Below are 23,936 nucleotides of genomic sequence, written 5' to 3'. Positions count from 1 at the left end.
TGCAAGAGGCATACCGACAAAATTCTGTTCTTGTAGCATTGGAAATGTGCTTAAGCACAAAAATAACATTGCTTACATATTTCTGTGCTTTTGATGACATTGATGTCCAGGGGCTAACCTTATGGGCTAAGGGGAATTACACATTCAGAAGACTACATTGAGAAAAGATGTGCTTCGTGGATTGAAGATGTCCCAGGATTTCATTTGAATTTAACCTTCTTCAGTTCTATTCGTTAAGAAGAAAAGCTAGAGGCCAGAAGGCGAGGCTTTTTGTCTGCTACTTGCAGGAGTCATGAAAGGAGATCAGCAGTATAGCCTAGGATATTCAAGGCTGCACCAAATTTAGTTTGTGTGCCAGTGGTGGTGTGGTAAATGCAGCATGCCTGTCATAAATGTGTCCTTCTGGGGCAACCATGAAAGAACGCATTTGTAATGGGCTCATACACGCGTCTTTTCACTTTTGTTAAGGACATTGGCAAACGCTGGCTTGTTGTTTCTGCAATTCGTTGCAGTAACATTGAATAACATCTTAAGAGATGAAACAGTTGTACAAGCATACAGACAAGTTACGAGTTAGATTGGAGGCCCTTTAATCTTTTTAGTGCACTTTTGCACACATACTGTCATGCTCAGTATGAACTACACTGCGCGACCGCTCAGGAAACTGCTATCGCGGTATAGCTTATACTAAGTGCGATAGTACTTAGGCGTCTGTTCATCTCATAGGTTTTTCATTAACCAAAGTAGATGATTATGGCAGTTAGCATTTTTGTAGCATGCTTAATTTTAGTATTAGCCAGCGTTTCGTGCCTTAACTTTTTTGGCCTTTGTCTGTACCTAAAATTTGTATGCTACTTTTGAAAGCACGAGATTTACTTGCTTGCGTTGCTCCTCAGAAAAAAGCTAGCGAAACAAAAAATATATATACATATAGGAAAGCTTCCTCATTGCTGAGTCAGGCTGCACAGCAACATGTCTTCAAATGTGCCCCAGAAAATGAGTGAATATCAGCTGTGCCTTGAACTGTTACATGGAAATGAGAGTATTATGCTAGAAAAAAACTGGTTCACTTGATATACAGTGCAGCCTTTGAGATGGACGCTTTACTGCGCATCAAGTTTATATTGTGCACATTGTTTCGGAGGTTGATGCTATGCTGGGAGCATCCCACGCCACGACATCAGCTTCAAAAGTGTTTCAGTAATTTCAGCCTGACAAAAAAAAACATGAACTCCACAGAAAATATGAATATAATAATTACGAGAGGCTTTAGTGACTGAAGTAGTGAAAGGCGAAAGCCTGAGTGCCGCATTCTGCTATGCAACTGGAACTAATTAGTGATTAATTAATTCACAACTAGGTAATTGACCAATTACTTAATCGGTTAGTCATTAATTAGTAATTAATAATTTATTAATAATTGATCACTGATTGGCATATGACCATATAAGGCACACATTCAAGCATACTTTGGCAGTGCTCTGTGATTGGTCAAGACCTCTATGACGTCATCCCGCTTCGGCCAATCAGAGCCACCACAAAAGTGGGACACATTTTGTCCACGACAGCATGAGCCATTAAACAACAAACTAGTTATAGCAGAAAGATCATAGCAGTGCCTGTGGTGCTAAATTTCAGCTTCGAATCCATAGATCGCTGGCGATCGAAGCCTAGTGGCGTGGTAAGGAAAGAGTTAAAAAGCCTGTTCAAGAGCAGAGCTGTGATGACCATGCGATGATACAAGGCTTGGTAACCTCCTTCTGCATGCTGAGCGGTTTGAAAGTGTCTGCTCTAGCTAGAACAAACAGTGTGGTTGTGAAGAGCTGGAATTAAAGTGTTGCTGCACTTTTTTTTTTTTTTCTGTTTTTCAGCTTGCCTTCCTTCTGATTTGACTAGAACAGAGATGGCTGCCTCCTGTGTTTCCTTTTAGCAGGAGACTGTATGCAGCTTCCCCATGTCCTGGCTGGCACTCGTTTCGTCAATCTGCTTGCTGCTTCATGTTTGTTGCCTTATTGCCACATGCTTGCTGTACAGCACGTATCTCAGGCTCCTTTTAGTGTGCTGAGAAGTACACTCATAGGACCACCCAAGTCAAGCATTATGATTGTGTGTGCTGGCACGGATTAGTCGGCAGGTTGTGTGGCATTACGAGACCAGATGGCACAATGAGTTGGTATGAGCTGCCAGCTCAGGCAGCTCCTTCCATATGTAACGTTGAGGTGAGAATTGAACACCGTCGAACATTGTGGGCCGTTGCTCTGACTGGCTAAGCTAAGCTATTTCGCTGCTTTAAACTAAGACCAACATGCTTTAGCCTATGACTGACCATGACCTGATCCTGACTTGGCCATGGATTTAACCTTTGACCTTGATCTAAACCATGAACCAAACCAGTACTTTTCAGCACACTGCCATCCTCTCCTAATATTTTTAGAGGGCAGATTTAGAGTGAGATTAGAGATATTTATGCAGTTAGCATTCACTACTGAGGTTTTTCATTTTGCTGCATTTTTTTTTTTGCATCATACAGTCGTTTGGTCTTGTGCCATTTTCCTCGAGTTTCAGATCATCTTTCATGTAAACTGAACCATAGTTCTATATCATTTCTTGGCCATTTGGGTTCTGTTTTGTAGAAAAGTTAGGGGTGAGAGATGAGTGCTTTGACAAGTAGAGTTGTCTTTCAGGACACTGTCATTGAACTGAGACGCCTCTATCATTTTGCTGCTGTGTGCCTGCTATCTTTTTAGTTTCTATTATTTTCCTCCCGTCATTCTCTCTCTCTTTTTTTCTCCCTAGTCCCCTTTACATGTTCTAATGGTCACCCTATATGTACTGTTTTTTTATTTTCTTTCCTGGAGGCATGTATTGTGTGCTTTTAGTTCCACCCATGCTTGTTGTTGACATGCAGTAAGAAAAAGCATTTGTAGCACTTGTAGTTTGTTTCTTAACGTCATTTGTACCGTCTCATGGCAACTACCGTCTTTGGAGGTTTTCATTGTTATGCTTCCTTTCGTACGTGCTTTGTTTGAGAGTGTGCTTGTGCTGAATACTCGGATGTTGCTGTGCTTTATTTCAATTTTCCCATTTGAATGTGCCCCTGCGCTACCAGCCGTGCTTTTTTGTGTTTGGTGTCAAGTCTTCAGTTTACTTGTTCTCTCTTGTTGTTTCGCGATTTATTGTGCCCTTACATATGCACAGTCCCTGCAGTGAGTGCATGTACAGCTATGGCTGGAATCCTCTGCTCACACGCGATGGCGTTGCACAGCTTTGTCGTGGTGACCGTGTTTTAGCATAGCACAATGTTGTCTGGTGTGCTGTTGAGTTCATGCAGCAGGTGTAGGCACGTAATATGCCTGTCATTGTGCAGGCCTACATGTGTTGTAGCTTCTTGGGAGAATTGGGGAGGGATTTACCTAATGTGGGCTAGTCACTTGGCACAAAAAAAAAAAAAAAAAAAAAAAAAAAAAAAAAAAAAAAATTGGGACAGGGAACGGCTAAGCTAAACATAGCAGAACTGCTTGTTAGTAGTAGATGTAACTCTGCTCGCCAGAAATCTAGGAACCTAGCTGTTGCTTGAAATTATTCCTGCTGGACATTCTTTTTTTTTTTTTATATAGTGTATTGCAAGTGCAGATCTGCACTAGAAATGTCGAGCCATGAACAGGTTGTCAGAGGTTCTTCTATGCTACTAGCGAAGGCAACTGTCTTTCTTTTTCTACATATTTTTTCTTATTTGTTTTTATCTTTACGAACCTAAATTTCTGCCCTATACTTGTGATGGGACTTAATCACATACCACTTTGCTTTTTGCCTGCCCATTTATTGTTAGCTTCCGTAAAAATTCATTCTTTCTTTACATAGGAGAACTCTGTGGGCTACTGCTGAGTTCTAAAGGAAGTCAGGTGCAGGCTGGTTTCGTGTCATTTCCCCTGTCTCTACCTGTTATACTTCCTCTTTTACTTTCCTCTACCTCTCATTTTTTTTAATCTAATAACATTCTGCGTTCTTCAACCCATTTTATTACTTTACTCGTCTTTTCTTGACTCCTTTTCCTTCCCACCTGCGAGCACATTAAGATCAAGCTTCTGGGCATGCTGGATCCAGCCTTCAGTTCTTTTTTTTTTCCCCTTTTTTCTTTAATTGATTAACATTTTGGGGTGTCTCAGCCCACTTTTTTCACTTATCATTTGTGCTATTCTGTTTTCTTTTTCTCTAGTTTTTTAAAATTTCTCTTGGGCGTCTGTCCCTTAATTTATTTTCAATTGTTTTTGCCTATGATAACCTCTGGTTATTATGTGCGGGCTTTCTCTCAAATTTATTTTTCTTTTTTCATGTCGAAGGGTTTTACAATAAAGGATGCATAGTTCAGCCAGTAGGCTTTGTTCTTGGAAATGAAAAGCTTATGCGTGTAGTGTAAGCTTGTCTGCAGTTTTTTTTAACCCGATAGTGTTGATGGCTTTGGTGACCGAAAATTTGGTGCCGTCCGTCAGCGTTGTGACTGAAAAATCACAAGCATGGTGCTGGCAGGCAGTAGCTGGCAGCTGACATAGCCGCACACTGATTGGACTTGGGGTTTCAGGGTTTTCCGACGTTGTGTTTAGCTGGAATTTCCTACGTTGGCCTCTTTTCATTTGGGAGGGTAATATCAGAATGAACCTGCCAGGACACTTGGATTCTCATTAGGTCACGCCGTCGCGCTGATGCTGTTTGCTTAAAGTGGCGCTTTTTATGTGGGTTGGTACCCTACGCATTGCGTCATACCCTTAAAGGCAAAGCCTAACTGTCCCCACAAGTTTTTTTTTTTTTTTTTTTCCTTAAAATTGCATCTAAACAAATACAATGCTAGTTCGTGCATTGCATTCATTTTTTTTTTTACTCTTCCTGCATTCCAGTCGTGGACCAAGCCCGGGCATTGGTGACGGCGCCGACGTCTGTTAAAGTCGACGGCATGTACAGGTGTCTCCAGTGTGACCTCGTTACGAAATCTCCCGCTGGCATCTTTCGTCACACACTCACCCACACAAGTGGCCTGTCGGGAGATGACCCACTGCAATTGTTTATCAAGGCTGGTGGCCAATTTCGGTGCCTGGTATGCAATTATGTCACGGGAGTCAAAACCAACATTTTAAGTCACGTGCGCGCCCACACAGGCGAGAGGCCCTATGCCTGCCACCTGTGCCCCTATACGAGTGCTCAGAGAACCAGGCTGAGGATTCATATGCTCTCCTGCCACCCCACCCCAGCAGCTTCAAAATTCAAAATTTTCAAGTACATGGTGTGATTATACAGCGTTGCGAGTTCTTAAACATTTTGTTGTTGCCTAGTTTTTCAGATACCTGCTTATAGTATGGCATAATGTTGAAGGAAGCCATCTGCTTTTCGGATATTCCCACTGTGTGTTATGGTAGAGTCTGGATGGGCAAGTTTGTGTGGGTATGACTAAATTGTGTCTTGGTTTTGTTGATGTAACAAATTCTCATACCTTGTGCCTTGAGGCATTTTTTCTTTTTGTTGTCTTGAACTGCATTTGCGTTTCCTATTTGCTTGTAGTCTGTTTATAAGTGTGTAATTGCACCAGTTAAGTACCTATTTCTGCAGAATGATTACATTTTCTTTTCGTTGATGTCTTTAGTGCTTTTCTGTTTCTCTAATTTTCTAAACAGCAAATGAGTGATGGTGTTGAGGGGTCTCATATTTGGTGTCATTGTGTTAGAAATTTAGCTCCTTGTACGTTATATTTTGGGATGGTATATTTCATGTATAGCATCAGTGCTCTTATACTGCTGCGACTTGTATCTGTACTGAGTATGTAAATGTTCTTCAGTTACCTGAATTCTACTGCATTAGTTGGTGCAGCCAGTTTGTCGGGGCTATGCTAGCATGTTAGTGGTAATGCTTTTAGCCTTTTTTATTGATTTTGGTTATTAAGCACTTCTGTCACGCATGCTATGCTAAAAAACGATAATCGTAGTGCTTCGCATGGCATCTTTAGTTTTTTACACACTACTCTACGTGGTGAGCAGCTGCCTTCAGCAGCAGCAACCTGTCTGTACTTGATCACAGTAGTGCCTCGCACTGTGCTGAATGAGGAGGGAGGATTTGTCACACGTTCGTTTCTTTGTTAATGTGTAGCTTAGGAAGCAGCCAGTCACGTGTAAATTACTAGAGAAGAAAGAAACAATCGGCAAGTAGCTTTTTGTTATATGTAGCCAGCTTTAAGTTCCTGCCTTGTTATCCAAGGAAACTTGTTTGAATTTCAAACCTGCTTTCACATGGCATTCTGACGGTTATCACTCAAGTGTCATCATTAAGCTTGGAAGGTTTGCAAAATGCAGTTTTGATCTTAATTCTTTGACGATCTAATTGTCTCAAAAAAAGTTTTTTGAAATAGAGAAATTTTTATTGCAGATTTTGTGAAAGCAAAATGCATTCAGAGAGGGAAGCAAAAGGAGAAAAAAGTTGGGCAGTATTTTGGTCACAGTATCGCTTAAAAGTGCAGTGTTCAATATTTTCTATGAGTATAGTTAGGGCTGATTACTGGCAGAATGTAGCTCGTTGTTTGAAGATAAGGCGTCGTTCACCAAAGACGAGCACCATCCATTTCACACTAAGGGAATGGAGTCAAATCGAGTCTGCAAAAACATTGCTGCCAGTGTCAAGAGAGGAGACACTATGCGCGGCCTTAATGTCACGTTATCAGGCATCTGAACAGCTCAAACAAAAACTTGGAAAGCAGTAATACCCTGTAAGCATTGGTAATAAATAAAGTAGAGTACCAATACAGATTGAAATGAACGCTCGCAAACTCAGTAAACTTGGAGATTAGTAATACACCATGAACGTCGGCAATAAGCAAACAGGAGCAAGATTGAAATCGGCATCCACAGACCTCTGCAACAGAGTGCCAACAAAGATAAAATCAAATTTTGCATGCCTCTGTTGCGGTCATGTGGAGAACCGAAACCACCTAAGGTGCGTCCCCATAAACCATTCGGCACGCAGGAGATCAAAACTAGCCATCATGCACTCTTCAATGTGGCGTCAGAAGCAGCTTTACTAACGCTCCTTGCAAGTTCTGGAAGGTGGCGGCAGGCACCTCCTGCTGATTTGTGTATCTGCAGCAGGGTGCAAAATTTTAAACTACGTCAGCATCAGCGCTATTCCAGTATGGCAAAAATTGTGCAGGATGAAAATCTGCCTCTGTAGATGTATTGCCAATACTATCAAAGGGTTGAAAACGGCACTATTGTTTCGTAAAGGTATTATTTTTAAGGTGACAGCATTGAAGGCCCATTCTCCAAAAAATCCTGTATCTACATTGTGAGCAAAAGTCACAAGAATGGCCTTGGCAGGTGGCAGATGACACTTCCACCGCACCACTCAGGCACAGTCGTACGGCTTAGCTAGAGTGGGGCTAGATATCTATGCTGGGTGGTCTTTCTTGTAAAGTGGTATTTTATGGTTGTATAGTAATGAATATATGTAGCATAATAGAGGCACAGGTTAAAAGACTACTGATTAAGCGACTGGCAAAGTGCTTGTATGTGACCATGGATCCATAAGGGGAGCAAGAAAACGGGAGCCATTAAGCCTTAAGAGCAGAGTATAAATGTCTAAATGTCTTTCCAATATTTCTTCAGTAAAGTGTGATGATGCAAAAGCAGTGGTATAATTCTGTAGGCATTCATACACAAAAGGCACAATGCTGAGGGGCTGCCATATAAAAGAAAAGTTCCTTAAGAAGGGCATTTGAAAGTGGTCTGAAAGGATTGGGTGGTTTTTTTCATTCACATCTGTGCCCGTGTCGCAGAGTATCTTTTTTTCCTCAGTACCCTGTGCAACATTAGGAGTGCCCTGAACATCCTTTCGAATGGTGCTCATCAAACGTGGCATTGAAGAGTGTGCATTAGACAAGGTATGTAGTAAGTGTGATGTTATGCTAAGGCTGCTGCATTGAATGAGGTGACATTCAGCGTCTGGTGGTATTAAAAGTCTCGCTTGTGTGTTGTTCACAGCAGTTCATGCTCTACATTGTGCTTTGTTCAAACTGCTACCATTCTACATGTGTAGCCATTCAGAGCGCAGCAGCTTGTCCGCGCACTTACGCCTATGGAGCATGTTTACAAGCATCAGTGTTATGTTTGTGCAGTCAGCTGGGTGTCTGTATTCAGGTACAACTAAAGAAAGCAGCAGATGCCTTTGAAAAGAGGCCCTTCAACCAAAGGCGTCTGATTGTCATGGTGCTGTGGTTAATCTAAATAAGCCGTCTTGAAACCTTTAATCTGCCGCAACCTGCATTGTCACACTAATATGTCAAAAGGGATTATCTATCACATTGTGAGAATTGGTCTTTTTAGGGGCTCCCCGCCGGGGTGGCCCAGTGGTTACGGCGCTCGACTACTGTGCCCAAGGAAGCGGGTTCGAATCCCGGCCTCGGCAGTTGCATTTCAATGGAGGCGAAACGGAGTGGCGTCCGTGTGCTGTGCAGTGCCAGTGCACGTTAAAGAACTCCAGGTGGTCGAAATTCCTGGAGTCCTCGACTACGGCGTCTCTCATAGCCTGAGTCGCTTTGGCACAATAAACCCCACAAACCAAACCAAACCTTTTTAGGGGCAAAAGCTGCTTTTTTCTTAAGTTGTATTTGGTTATAGCAAGTACTTGTTGACTGTACGCTTGCATGCTACTGTGTCTAACCCAGGCTAAGCATGATGGTTGCAGAGTGCTAGAGGGAGTTATGGCTAACAAAAGAGTGCTAGAGAGAGTTATGGTGTAGGTAGACTCGGTCAACTTTCGTTGTGTTGTCTTTGAAAATGCCTTGTCACATAAGTGTTGAAAGCAGCTTTTGCTTTTTTAACTTAGTAGCTGTGTAAAAAGTAACAGAGTTTTCTTCCTGGGCTGCCATTACATTGTGGGGGCTTTTGGAAAGCTCTCTTGATAATGTTTCCTGACTCTTCACTATGCTGGGCATTTTATGGCATCTGTTTGACAATTGGCTCTTGTACTATGTATATGCTTGAGGCAACGTGTGTACTGCTTTGTGTTATGTGTATTCTTGGGCGGGGCACTGGCTTACCTTGTAGCATTTTGTGTATTGCATTAAATGATCTGAGGCATTGATTGTGCACGTGGAAGTGAGCTGTGTCCCAATATGGCTTGGATAGCACTGTTGCTGTGGTTTGGTTCTGGTGTCTAGTATCTTTAGTACAAGCAGCACATGATGCCCCTGATGCAGTTGCTGTTCTTGTCCTCTCTGCTTGCTGGGTGTTGATTTGTGTGCCTCTTGCAGGCGGCTTGAAGTTGGGCAGGCTGCTTGTTGCCTCTGCTTTTATGTTCTCTCTTTCTCTGTCTGTGTGCGTGCATGCGTGTGTGCGTGCATGTGTGCATGTGTGTGTGTGTGAAAGTGCCTGATCTCTGTTTTCTTGTATTGTCAATAATATTCTGTCTTGAATTCATGTTTGCATCACCTGGTCCTCTTCTTTCTTTTAATCGATTGTATCTGATGTGTATCACTCGTTACCATTTTTCTGCCTTGTCTCTTGTTTCCTTTATTCCAGCTCGTCATGTTTTCAAAGAAGTGCTTTGCCTTCACTTTGATGTTGTCATCTAGGCATAGGAGAGCAGTTTATTTCAATAACTATGTGCCACTGAAGTGGCTGGAAGATTATGAACATTTTCTCTTTCTCAAAGTAATCTTTCGCTTTACCTTAGAAGCCAGCTCATTGTAACATGGTTGAGCATCAAAGCTCCTTATAAAGTAGGATCTAAAGTCAAGAAACTGAAAGTGAAGATCTGAAATTTAATATGTAATAGAAAGCTAACAAAACTTTTGCATGAATGTTTGCATGAATGTGCTCTTAGTGTACTCCATTTTTGCTCATGCCTGCCATTTCTCGCAATGCAGCACCAAGTCGAGAGGCAGTGCAACTGTTAGTGCAGCAGCTGTACACCCAAGTGGGCAGCCAGTACCGCTGCCTTCGCTGTGGTTACACCTGTGCCAGCTCCTCTAGAGCCGCAAGCCACGTGCAGACTCACATGACCCAGAAGCCCCTCAAGTGTTCCGTGTGTCATGCATCATACTCCGAGCAGTCAGCCCTCATGAACCACTTACGCACGCACATTCGTGGACTGAAATCGACCGCCAAAGTCAATTTATGCCATGCTCGGGCTCCGAAGAAGCCGGAGTAGTTGTGTGGAGCAACTGCGCCTGTGCATCTCATTGTGTGACCGACTGGCGCTGTTGTCCATTAGGGAGCTGGTTTTCGAACAGGTGGAGTCTTTTATTTTTTGTTTTTTCTGTTCCTGCAGTTTTTTAATGACAGACTCGACTTTGCCTGCATAATGTGCTGGAAATTTTGGGAGAATGGGCAGCAGCAGTGGTCTGACCTTAGGAGCAAATACGTCCTCTGGAGAGATGGGACTATCATTTTTGCCTATGCGCTCTCACCTCATACAGTAAAACCCCGCTATAGTAAACTCTGATATAGTGAAGTGAAACTGAAGTCCCAGTTCATCTTCTATAGATGACTATACATTTTTTACCCTTTATAGCAAAGACAATTTTGATAAACGTCTATAGTTAAGTGCATCTGTCCGCTTATTTTTTAATTTTTTTGGGTGATGCCCAATAAATTTTTTGTTTTGTAACTTACGTTTTTGGAAAGAACATTCCATTATGTGCAATTCTGTATGCTGCAATATGTGCTGCATTATTATTTGTACTGGCAAAAAAAAAAAATGTTTTCCGAGACCTATGAAAAATGGCCATTTTCTCGTAAACAGAAACAGCGGAAGATGGTGTGATGTTCATGCAAGGCTTTGGCTTTCACATGAAATCAAACTGAGTTGTATTCATAGTGACATTGCATTCATGCTGAAGAGGCACTTCCACAAGATTTAAACAAAAAATCTCAACTGAACAAAGAAAATTGTACGAAAAGACTATAAGTATGGAAAGTATTTCGGAGTGTGTTTTCATGAAGTGACAAGATGTGTTTAGTAAGTAGCCATTTAATTACCAGACAGCATCTTCAGGGCCTTGTCAGTGCCAACAACTGATATAGTAAAGATTTTTGCTGGTCGGAGTGCCTTTACTATAAAAGGGTTGTACTGCATCTATTGCATACTGCCTGAAAATGCTTTCAAACATTATACAGGCTTGTATTTTGCTCTTATGCATATTTTGCGAGCAGTGTCTTCGAAATATTAGGCTTGTGTATTGGGAGTTGAATTCGAAGAAATGCCACTCATTTTCAGGGCTTAATAATTGCGTTGGCCTGTGGGCCGCCACTTCTGTGAACCAGCGCAATTGCTAAAGCGACTTTCAATCGTTGAACATTGCATATGTTTAACATTGTACTATTGTGCTGCAAGACGATGGCTGCTCCATTTATGAAGGAACACAATTTGACCTCTGTGATACTGGGCCGCCTGATTGCCTTGCCAGTGAGCTATTGCAGCTGTGCTTACTGGCTAAAACAATGCGCTGATGCATACAAACGAGCTGGCTAGATTGCAGCTCAATAGCAGTCGTTGTTTGGTTGGAATAATATGTGCAGGTGCTCTTGCAACAAGAGTTAGCAGTGGGGCAACGAATGACAGTCGGTAAAAGCTAATTTGTTCAACTTCTCAGTGCCTCACAAATCCTGTGGCCTGTGATGCTCTTTTCGAGACCTGGAAAGGTGAAATTGCAGTAGAAATGAATGGTTTTGCCTAGTGCAAAGAGAACTCGGTGTCATTACTGTTCAAAGGAGGGGGGTCATAGTGTTAAACTTGCTAATGAAATTGTATACGACCGAAAGTGTTGTGTTGTGCATTAAGTAGGCTGTACATATATTTGAAATTTCAGTTATGAATCGAATATGTTTGTTATTCGGTTCATATTTGGTTTGAAAAAGGACATTGGGGTCCCGCGTGAGAAAGTTCTTGAATGTTTGGCAACAACCGAATGCTGCTGGCTTTTATAAGTCGGCTTAACAGAACCAGAGTATCTTGCAAATAGTCTAAATGTTATGTTTAAAGACCCGGGAAAAGAGTAGTCATATCCCCTTTGCTTTCTTTTCTGTTGTTTATAGCATAGAATTTTCACATTTAGATACTGTCAGGCTTGAACCTTGTGTGCAGCATTCGACAAGTGGCTTTTCAAACACACCACATTTGGGGAAAGCAAGGTAGCTGACCACCAACTTCAAAACTCATGATAAAAACAAGTGCAGTTTCTTATTTTATCCCTCTGCATCGTGTTTCATACTTTACTGCCCACTCCCATGACACCCGAGCTTTGGCCTTCACAACTGTTCTTTCATGAGCTCCATCATCTCATTTTGGCCAGCTGCCATATACAAAAAAGCCACTTACAGACCCAGTTATTCCAGCCATTGCATAGTGAATTGTAGCCCATGCGTAGTATACACGATGGTAGAAAGATGGGAACTGTCGCTGGGTTGAAAAAGAAGCCTGGCTCCATAGATTTGGTTTCAAAGTCCCTCCACCAGCCCACAGCCATAGGCTGTGCATTTGGCAGCTGTCCAAATCCAGCTGCGCATCGATTTCGGATGCCGCTGTGTGGCGTGTTACTGGTTGTTCTTTTTTGTTGAGCATTTCTGGTAAGGTACGCAAAAATCAAATTTTGGGGTGCGAAGCGAATATGGGTAATAAAAATTGAATGCCAGTCGAAACTAATATTTTTTAGTAGTTTTGAATACTCTTGAGTGATTTAAAATATCAGTTCAAGTGGTTAAAACTAAAAAGGTTTTCTTCTAAGTGCAGCTGCGAACAGTGTTATATTTGGGGCATGGGAGCCCCATGAGCGAGGAACTTCTCAACTTGGTTGCTGGGTAGAGACTAGTGTTTATTCTAACTTTTGCAGTAGAGGGGAAGAGAAAGAAAGATACGTGAGCGCTTGTGAAACATTGCATCTGGTGCGTTGGTCGCGACACGGTTCTAGGAGTAGTCGTCTTCTATGAAACTGTATGGCTCGGGTTTCGTTGGCCAGCACATTGTCGCGGGCAGGGGGGACCCCTGCTGGCCTTTTCAAAGCAGCTGGCTCGCATTCGCAAAGGAGACATGGCTGCCAGAGCGACCGTGCGTCTGTTAGCTAAGAGGTAGGGTAGCTGCAACGGCTGTGTGTCCGTTAGCGTACGCAACAAACAGCAACAAAGATATTTCAAATAAATTTTATTTTTACCCAATCGTGAGCTAATTTGCAGTACCTGTAAAGTCTGCGGTGCATTAAAGAAGGAAAGGGGGAATCATTTACGACAGTAATACACTTTATTTAGTAGAATATTGCCTCCTTTACAATTCCGAACAGTTGAATTTGGTACAGAAAAAAATTATTGGGGGCACTTAAGCTCCGTCTTTAAAAGTGGGACATGATAACATAGGCTACTACTCCACATATAAAGCCCCGCTTTAACTAAGCCTTCTTATGAACGTGCCTGTGTAGCCTAGAGGTAACATGTCTAGGATTACAAATTTACTGGAAGACTGATTCTGATATCACCATCCCTTATGAAAAAGGGGACCCGAGTTGGCAGCTCCTGCCAAACATAGCGTTGGGCAACTTTACATCCAATGATGCACAACCATGTTAGCTTCCAGCTATCTCCTGACAGTGCCATGCTCCTGATTTTTTGCGCACAGCGCCGACAACAAATTTTTGGGTGAGCAGGACCTTTAATTCTGTCACATTCAAAAGTGTAGGCGCGCAGGTTGAGTGAGGAAAGTGGCCTGATGGTTGCTGGCAGCCTTCGTTTATTGAGGGAGGCTTGGTAGTTGCGGCTGGTCAGCCGGTGGAGCAGCTCAATGACGTGGTGCTGTTGCCTGGCTCAGTTGCCTTCTTTTCTGTGCGAGCATTTGCTCTCAAGATCATGGCTAACTTTTTCGCTGGTGACACAGGTAGCTTTGGGGCTGGCGGCAGTGCTGCTGCAGAAGTACTTAACAGTTTGACATATTTCTCGTGTTATGGAGCGTCTTGCTGAATGCTGTCATGAAGTACTCTAAGGTGCCTGTGCAGATACCTCCTTGCTAGAGGAATGCTGCCAGCGGTCGCTTATCTGAGTGGCAAAGACAAGGCATCGCTGACAAAATGCTTGTCATGGTGTATTGCTAGTTTGGACGCTTGACTACTTAGTTGGGGGACCTGGGCTTGATCCCAGCTTTGGCAGCCGACTGCATTTTGATGGGGTGGAAACACAAGGCACCCATGTGCTTTGTGATGTCAGTGCACATTGAAGAACTGCAGGCGGTTGAACTTATCTGAAGCTTTCCACTACGACATGTGTCATAGAGTTTGCCTTAGTATGTTAAACTCCACCACCACCAAATGCACTAACCAGCCTATGCAAAACTCAGTTCGCAAACTTTTGAAGTTTTGAAAATTCTCACTCCCCTATTTTGCGAACTTCATTCTGTCAGCCATTTTGTATTACCCCATTACAAGTTGCATACCATTAAACTGTCTCATCACGCAGTGATTTCTTGGGCACATTTTGTATGGTTCTGAGTCAGTCCAGTATTAATTCATTTGGACACACTGTTTCAAAGACCACACATTGTTTTGAGAGAAAAAAAAAAAAAGAATTCTAGCAATGTTTGGTTCTGACCTTCTTTTTTACACGATGAACAGGTATTTGGTCCAATATTTGAAGGTGTTCTGCTTCTCGTTCATATTCGATTCATATTTGAAAATTTCAATATTTGCACGGCCACGGTACTAACATTCTGATCATGTGAACGCACTTTGGTGCATGCTGCTTTGCCATTGTCAAGTGCATCAAGCTCTGTGCTTAGTAAGTCATGTATATATTTTCTGTTTGTGCTGTTGTCAGTGCATATTCTGTTGGGAAGAATGTTTATGTGTAACAGGCGACAATGCTTGATGGAGTAGTCAGCTGGTGTTAAACCACGTTCAGTTATGAGCATCTTGAACTTGGGCCAACAGATAGAAAGACAAGCTTCCAGTGTTTTTGATGGTTTTATCGCATTATGGATGCCTGTTATCGCTCTCACTGTAGAATCAGACATTGGAAGGTGAGCTCTTTTGGTGCATCACAGAAAACAGGGTTTTTGGAAATAAGGTTTAGTATTTTTCTTCAACCTGCACTTGCATTTTTTTTCTTTTTGCCTTTCTCGAGTTGGTAGTGGTTGAGTAGGCTGAGTTTCCTTTGGTAACTTAACAAAATTAGCATGAAAGAACCATCCGCAGACTGTTTTGTTGTGGTTGCAATGGCTGCTTAGAAGTACAAAACTCAGCGCTGCGGTTATGATTACACCAATAACAAGTGTCAGGCGTGTTCGTAAAGAAATGAGGCCTCTCCAGGTACATGGCGCAATTTTCGCTGCTATGGTGACGTTATTGTTCTAGTCATTTTACTCGCGACTGTATTGCACTGTCTCGTGAGGCCATTGCCCCCCCCCCCCCCCCCCCCCTTTTTTTTTTTGCTTGTGTCTTGCCTGTGCTTGAGCTGCTCCATTTTATATTTTAGTTTGTAAAAGTGTCCGTGTAAATTTTTATAATGAACACAGCAGTGTTTACGTTGGGGCTTTTGTTGGCTGTGAAAACACTTAACATTTGTTTGTAACTTCAAGATTGCAGTGTAGCTTCAACTGAAACTGCATGTAGAGCACCTCCCTGGTGTATGCTTTCATGTCATGGTTTGTGGAATTCGTATTCACATGCAATTGCATCTGATTCCTCATGGCAGTGTGTTAATTTATGTGATCATGCTTTTTTGTTGTTGGCTCCGCTTTACATGCACGTGTGTATGCAACCATGGGCTTTTTATTGCTCTGAGTGCTCATTTGCAAACTGTTTTTTGCTACATATTGTGCTTTTTGTGTTTTTGTTCATTTTGTTTCTCTTAGAAGTAGCAGCTGTTTTTTTTTTTTTTTTTTTTTTATTTAGACTTTTCTCTCGTCCTAAATTCGCCTTTCCTTTTGATTTTGTCCTGTTCCTCTGTCTGCATTCTTTTTTAGGGGGGCAGGTGGGGGTCATGATTTTCATGACCTAAGGGAGCATTGCCTGAACATAATAGTACTATGAGGACTTTTTTTGAGGTGGGCTAAGTATAAGCGTGCTTGTTTATAAAGTTTACAGTAAACTCCACCTTTATCTGTGGTGCGTACTGGTGCATGCCAAACATTCTTATTTTTCAACCATGGTGCATGCCAAACACTCATTTTTCAACCATTATTTTTCAACCATGTAAAGAAATAAACGAGAGGCAAGTACAGAATCATTGTCTGACATTTCAGACCATCTGATGGGAAAGAAAAGCAATAGATAACGAGCTTTGGATAAAATTTTGAATCTCCCACAATATTGGTCATGAAGGGCTGTGCAGCCAAAAAGGGGCAGAACTAGAAGTGTAGTTCTTCTGTTAACCATTATATAGATAGCCATTATCCAGTGACTACCAGTCAGCTTGCACCAAAAACAATCTGGAAAAGTTTGCCAGTCACTCTCGCTTGAGTTTTAACTAATAAAGACCTTTTCTTGCTAACTCGTGTTATTACCCACATGCTACTTAAAATATGAGCGTACATTTCTAATTGTGTACAAGTGGAAAGTGAGACTGACTAAGGCCACCTTTTGTAGTTAACTATGTCTTGCGTTCTCCCTGTTGGTAAGCAGTGGATAGAAGGCATGTTAATGAATTTAAGGCTGCTATGCAATTGATTCTGTTTCTTTTTTTATTATTTCTTACCATCTGCTTTGTGTGATTCGGGTGATGGCTAGCAAAGGTATAGGTGCAAAAACGAAGTGAAAAACAGTCGGAATGAAATGCAGTTGAAATGAAATCATATAGTTCCTTGCTCTCCATGGATAATGAAGCATGATACCACTACACATAATAAGGACTCCTAGTACTGACAGTCAGCACAAGCGTCTTCGCACTTGAAATGTACAGCCTTTGCCAAAAGTTTAGAGCCCAGAGGGTTTGCTTTTAAGTCATATATTGTGGCTTCTTTAACAATCGTGGATGTCCTAGTCATTGGAGAGGGTAGGAAGAAAAACCTTCTTGCCTTCAGCAAGTTTGGAAAACTGGGAATGCATTGTGAGCCACATGGTATGGCTCAGAAGCAGACCCCCTGGGCTGTAAACTTTTGACAAAGACTGTACCTCTTCGCATGCTCAGCTGGGTGTACAGATGAGGAAAAAGATAACATGTAAGACACACTTCGTGTGTTTAAATCTGTTTCCTTGTCTGTGCTTGTTTTGTTGTGTATCTTAGTTTTCCCTGGCACTGTTGGCTCAGTGTGGCTGTTCTTTTCTTTTTGCTCCCTATACAGCGCCATTGAATCCCGATGCACCGCTCTACGTCCAGGCTGCTGAAGGCCATGTATGCCATCTCTGTGGCGGTGCCTCTGCCACAAACTACAATACTCTCAGCCACATGTGGACTCATACTGGTTCGGAAGCCTTTCCAATGCCACCCCTGCCCCATATTGGAGCTGCTGCATATCGACCCTCGGAAGTCACCTCACCATCTATGATAGTGAATTGTGTTTTCCACGACTGCTCTGCCGTCTGTGATTGCGGTCAGGCTTGGGCACCAGTGTGTAGCAGTGTGGCCTTGCTGCAGTACTTTTTACTCTTTACATGTGTTTGTAGTTGTTGGTTGTTTTGTGGAATACGTGTAAAACCTTATGATCTCAGGGTTTCGAGTGTTACCGAACTGTTTATGAAGAACGTGCCTTTTTGACAACCTGTTGTGAAAACATAGATACGAGCAGCGAAATTGCAGCAATGGACTGCAATTGTTCCAACTGCGGTGGAGTGCAGTGGAGTCCAGGGAATTTTTTTTTTCTTCTTTGAAGAGCAGTATTGTCTCTGTCTGGGAGAGGGCGTTTGTACTTTCTTGTCAGCATGGTTAAGCTTGTGGAGATCTCGGAGCGTGCCAGTACATTGTTCTAGTACAAAACCATGCCTTCACTGCAAAAACATTGCTGTTTGTTTTTTCATATTTAGATGTTTAAAGTCATTTAGGTGTTGTGAATTTCAGTTGTGTGCCTAGTCATGACATTCTTTTGAAATTGTCCCAATATGTGTAACTTTCCATAGTTGCCGATGCCTTATTTTTCTTACTTTTTTTTTTCTCTAATTCTGCAAGAGTAGTGCATTCTTTCGAATTTGTCCCAACATGGGCAACTTTCTATCTTGCCAAAGTTTTTTTTTATCCTTTTTTTTTTCCTCTGCAGCTTTGTGTCTTTTTATGGAAGACTGTAATTTGAAATTACGGTTGTAAATGTAAGAGCTTTTTTTGCTTTTTTTTATGCAATCCATAACTTTAGGGTGAGCGTGGGCTTAAAATACAAAATATTTTTGTAAACTTTGAAAAGGAAAATTCAGTTGTGTATCTTGACAAAGTATTCTTTCAAATCTATCCCAACATGGGCAACTTTCCATCTTGCCAAAAGTTTTTTTTTTTTTACTGTCGTTTTGTATCTTTTTTGTCAAAGACTGTAACTTGAAATTACTCTCATAGATGTAGGAGCTTTTTTTGTTTTCTTTTATTTCAACCATAACAGTAGAGCGAGTGTGTACATAAAATGGAAGCATATTTTGTGCCGTTTGTAGGATCCGGAAATTTCTGGTTTGATTTAGGGAAAAAGGCATGTATGTGTGCTTCAAATACTGAAGTCGTACCAGATCTGAAGTTCTGTTCTGTGTTCCTCTGCAATTGTTGTTTGGTTGCTTTGACTTTTTTCTTTTTAAACTGACAGTTGATGGAACGTTGTAAATTGCGCAGCACGGGAATGTTGTAACAAAACTTCAGTTCCAGTGAGGCAGTCGCAGGCTTTCCTGCAATATATTCAGGCTTACATGGGCAATTCACGCTAGGTTATGGTAATCTTCTAGCTTTTTTTCTTCTTTCTTAAAATTCTGTTGAGATGGGGGCCGCTAATACTATTTTGTTGTAAGGGGTTACAGAGTGATGACTTCTTGGTGCTCTTGTTTATTTAGGTTTTGTTCATGTATTTGTATAGTGCTTTACTTGTGATTATTCATGGGGGGCAATACTTGTTTTGTAGCTTTCTTCAGTGTGTAGAAAGTAATATTTTTACTGTTGTTATTTTTGTATGCTGTGACGAACATATTTCTTGTGACCAAAATTTGTCAATAATGCTTTTGTCTCTGCTATTTGGATTCAGAGGTTAATGCTTTGACATATTTGTTTTGCTGTGAAGTTAAGGTATTTTCAGGCTGCAGTAAGGTTACTGTATGTTTTCCGTGCCATAGAATAAAAGTGCCTTGTGAACATTAGGTTGAGATATGTGGACATCACAAGCTAGATTGTACAAATTTCAAAATGCCACTGTTCATGTGGCATTGTGGTAAACTCCTGTCAAGAAGACAGTCTCCCATCTCTAGTCTCAACATCTATTTAGTCATTGAGATTTTTTATGCCCATCCAGATTGGCTGCTATCACGCAATGAATATTAGCGATCACTGAGGAGTGAGGATGCAGTCTAACAAATAGCGCTGGTCACATTGGCATAAAGTAAAAGCGCGAATTCGTCAGCAAATCACAAGTTGCATATTATTTGTTTAGTTTAAATTTGACTCTGAAAACATACTCAGATACCTCGCAGCTTGTTTTACTCTGCAGCCTGCAGTAACAGAGCAGTGATGTGTGGTGAAACTGCCATAAGCCAGTGACCATCCAGGTAGTGTTTATTATGTTTGTACTAACAACTATTGTTGTAGTGCTTGTGTTGCATCATCAGACATTACAAAGCACATATGCTGCCTCAGTTTTTTGTATGTATGTAAGTTTAACACCTCAAACCTCCACCTGGGCCAAGAGAGGTGCCATAGTGGACGGTTCCAAATTAATTTAGACCACCCGATCTGCAATTTTCGCTGGCATCGCATGTTGCATCGCGTGTTTTGCGTTTTGTCATCTTCAAAGTGTGGCTGCTGCAGCCAGGATCCTATACATCAAACTTGGGTAGCTTCAATTTGTAAATTTACTAATTATGAATTGCAAGAGATGGCAGTGTGACAGTAAAGCACCACTTGTAGAAAGTTCTGTCCACAGGTTATCGGAACTAATGAGCAACCGAAGTAGCAGAAGTTGTAGCTTTAATTTGAAATGTCCGAAATTTAGAAATGTATGCATCTATAAAATTGAATGGCACAAAAAGAATCGCTGAATTGCCTTCTGAGCTCTATATAGATTTAAGAACTGCTTTGTGACGGCTGGCGATTGTATTTGATCATTCATAACCTGTTAGGGAGCCTTTAGGCAAATGGTTGACCATTAGGCAGAAGCGTTACCGTTGCTTTTAGTTACCAGTTAACTATACTTTGCCTTCGTCCTGCTCACCATTTCACTTATTCAGGTAAATTGGATGCACTAGAACTTGCAACTAAGTGTGTGAATATTCAAAATTTTGAATATGAATCGTACATGTTTCTTATTTGATTTGAATTTAAAAAAATTGGTATTCGGAATTTTCGAAGCATCATCAAAACGCGACAAAGCTATTTTGTGAAGAGGGCCCTTTTTTTTTCTAAACAGGGCCTTCCCAACAGTCTGTGCACAAACTGGGAAAAAAATGCCATTCTTATTCGGTTTTTTATCTCAGATGCATTCATCCATTGTACAGATGTTCATCATATAAAATTCCTCTGATGCAAATGCTTTCGCCAAATTAAGGAGTGTTTACTGCATTCAGCAGTGATATAACAGCTCCACCCAGTTTCATGCAGGTTCTTCCCATGCGAAAAAAAAAAAAATAATAATAAAGACGGTATACAGAATACAGAACCATGTATAATATTTATTCTGGATTTTTCACTAGGGTATACACATCTGTGCAATTCAAGTTTAGTCTTATTTGCAAATATCGTGAATTCTGAAAAGACAAATTTTGTTTACTATTGTTTTTCTATTTTCTTAATTGATCAGATATTAGATTCAATTGTAAGGCATTTTCTTTCTCATATTCATATTTTAAAATTTCAATATTCACACACTCCTTTAAAAATTAGATTTGATCTAATTTGTTGCTCGCATAGGTCTGTTTTTTGTTAGCTAATGCAGGGGGCGTCATGGCAGGAATCTGTAGGGAGCATTGGTTCGGTGTCTTTCTGCTTCGATTGTTAGCTACAATTTCCATAATTTTCCACAGTCATTTGCTGAATGGCTGGTTGAACTTAGAAGAAATGCAAGGCTTTCTGTCTGGAAGGTTTCAGGGAAGAGTAAGGGAAAGAGGGAAAGTGTGAGCCTTCTGTCTGAAACATTCTGTCAAAGTTTATGGCATTCCTTTTTTTTGTGGCTGTGTTAAGACTAAGCCTAGCTCCATACATTTACTACATGTAGTCAGTGATGCATGATTAAAGTGTTGATAGTGAACGATATTCATTTTGGTGCACGAGGTGAGTTTGAGAATATAGCTTTTTGTTCTTAAGTTGCTTGTGTGTCGCTATGCTTCGGACCTATTGATTCTGCTGACAATAATGCGAGATATCTGTTGAGCATCATCGTCAAGTACTTCTCTTTACTTTCTCTTTTCTCTTGCTGAATTTAGCACATGAATGCCTTTGAATTAGTGCAGTTGGTTGGTGTTTTTTTATTGAATATTGTCTGTCTAAGTTCTGTTGCTTTTAGTCCAGTGCTGTTAATAGAAGGGAAACATGGTAATAGAAGGAACGCAATATTTCTTGGACTCCTCGAATGCTGAACCCAAGGATGCGGCATCGAATTCTGGCCGCGATGACCGCTTTTCAATCGAGGCGAAAAGCACATGGCACCTGCATGCTGTCAGTGCCCCAGGTGGTCGAAATTTCTGAAGCCCACCATTATGGAGTCTCTCATAGCCTGAGCCACATTGTGACGTTAAACCCCGTAAACCAAACCAAACCGTTCCTTGGGTTCATTTGCATAAAAGGTGTCATGAAAAAAAGCAGGATCATTGTTACCCCGACTGTCCTCTTTCTCAAACACTTCTGTTTTGCTCTTCAGTGCGGAAGATATTCTTGCTAATTTTTTGGCTACAAGTTGATGCTGTGCACTGATGCTTTCCAAACATTGGTGCCATCATATACGAAAAGGCGCCCGTAGTAAAATTGTGCTTTCCCTGCTTGCAGGATCCAAAGGAGGTAGTGACTTGGAGCCGCTGTTCACAATTGTTGCCAAGATGCGGACTTGCCGGTTGTGTGGCTATGTCAGCAAGAGTACCTTCAACATGAAGATACACCTGCGGACACACACTGGTGAGAAGCCGTTCCAGTGCCAGCACTGTTCGCGTGCCTTTGCCCACCCGAGTAACCTTCGGAGCCATCTGGTGACTCACGCACATCAGAGGCTAATCACGCACAACTGCCTCGTCTGTGGCACAGTATTCCAAGCGGAGAATGAACTGGTGCGCCACATGCGGGTACACCTGGGCAACTCTTCGTGAAAGGACTATGGTTGAGGAAGCCAGCATTGCATTTTGTGTAGTATGGGGGGGGGGGGGGGGGGGGGGGGGAGGGGAGGGGGGTTGGAACCATTTGCTTTCTTCTTTGTTCTTTTTGCAGCCTGTCTTTTAAGGGTGTTTGTTGCTTCTTGATCTTGTAGCTTGCACGTTTGTAAGCCTTAGTTTTTGCAAAGGTCTCTTGGGGACCTGATGTTATGGTGGCCAATGATGATTTACTGAAGGTAAAACAAACAGTGATGTTTATTTACAGCCTTAAAGTATAGGTAGCAAGTATAAGCAAGTTTTCATGAACACGGCAGTAACTGTTACCGAGACCTTGTAGTTTAAGAAAAGTTACTATTCAAAGAGCAAGTTTGTTTGTCAGTGCACCTTAAAAGTTTTTTGTGATATGCCTGAGAAGAATTTATGCTTAGTGGCATACTGCGTTAGTGAATAGGTGCAGGCAATTGGCTTGTTACTTGTATTGCCCATTGCTTTGCTTTGCCTTTGTGTGAGATGCATGGGCATATGGTGTCACTGCGTTGTGTCACAATTGCATTCACTTCCTTTTGCCTGTTGGCTAGTGTAAGCATTGTATGCATGGAGGCCATTTATACATGGAGGCCATTTGAACTGTGTAGTGGATGCATGTATTTGCTAGTGCTCCAGTCTTGCAGAGATAAGCATCCATGAAGCTTGGGCTTTTGTATGCTTAAGGTATAGGCAGTACACTGTTAGGTTTTTAATGTATGCTTTCAATGTATTTTTGTTTTTAATTGGTTATAAGGCAGAAATGCAGACAATTGTTATGAAATTTGCTTACTATGTATTATTTTTCAACCCTTTCGTTCTACCTTTAAGCCCGACTTGTGTATACTGTATGCAACTGGTCACTATTTATGCACTAGTACACAAATGTGTTTTGGGATCTTAGCAGTTTATTCAAGACACTTTTTATTTTTAACAGCTCATGTCTCCTTGAAAACATGCACTCCATTGCAGCTTTTGGCTATGTTAGTATAGTTATGTCTTCCTGCAGTTTAGGCTAGTGGTGTTTACAAGAAGCCTTTTATCATTACTGGTGCCACGGAATGCCAGAATAATCCTGAGGTTAGAGTTAGTGCAAACAGCACAGGCTAAATAGTCCAACTTTAGTTTGTATTTTCCTTCTATCTTGTCATGTGAACACTTTGGTGTGTTACGTGAATAAATAATAAAAAAAAACATAGGCATTTGCACATGCTGGCAGCAACAGGCTCCTATTTAGCTTATTACTACAAGAAAAACAATCTTAATTTCCACCTGAAATGCAACTTCTATCATGTGGCATCATTGGATGTGCTTGTTTATAGTGATTCAGAAACTCCACCAGCTCTTTGGCTGCCATCAAGTGTTTTCTTGAAAGCAGCAGTGGCGTCAGGTTGACTGTTGGCATCCTTTGAGCAGTATGTGTCCTCTTTTGGCATACCAGTTGTGTGGAGTCATGGTTCTTAGGCACTGCAGCCTGTTTTGCTCAGAAAATATC

At 41.5% G+C, this 23,936-nt stretch overlaps 1 protein-coding gene across 1 annotated transcript in view; it reads left to right on the top strand.

The window, feature by feature from the left end:
- The first annotated feature begins 9,534 nt into the window (after window positions 1-9,534).
- LOC146179134 (uncharacterized) overlaps window positions 9,535-23,936 on the top strand; it is a 64,166-nt gene continuing 49,764 nt past the window's right edge. The window contains exons 1-2 of the mRNA XM_084580125.1: window positions 9,535-10,267; window positions 17,293-22,411. Coding sequence (XP_084436251.1) covers window positions 22,028-22,411 — 384 coding nt within the window. The 5' untranslated portion in view covers window positions 9,535-10,267; window positions 17,293-22,027. The remainder of the gene's footprint in view (window positions 10,268-17,292; window positions 22,412-23,936) is intronic.

Source organism: Amblyomma maculatum, chromosome 9 (genome assembly GCF_055883805.1).
Source record: "Amblyomma maculatum isolate TAMU_Amacu chromosome 9, ASM5588380v1, whole genome shotgun sequence".
NCBI lineage: Eukaryota > Metazoa > Arthropoda > Arachnida > Ixodida > Ixodidae > Amblyomma > Amblyomma maculatum.
This window is presented reverse-complemented; position numbering and strand designations above follow the sequence as displayed.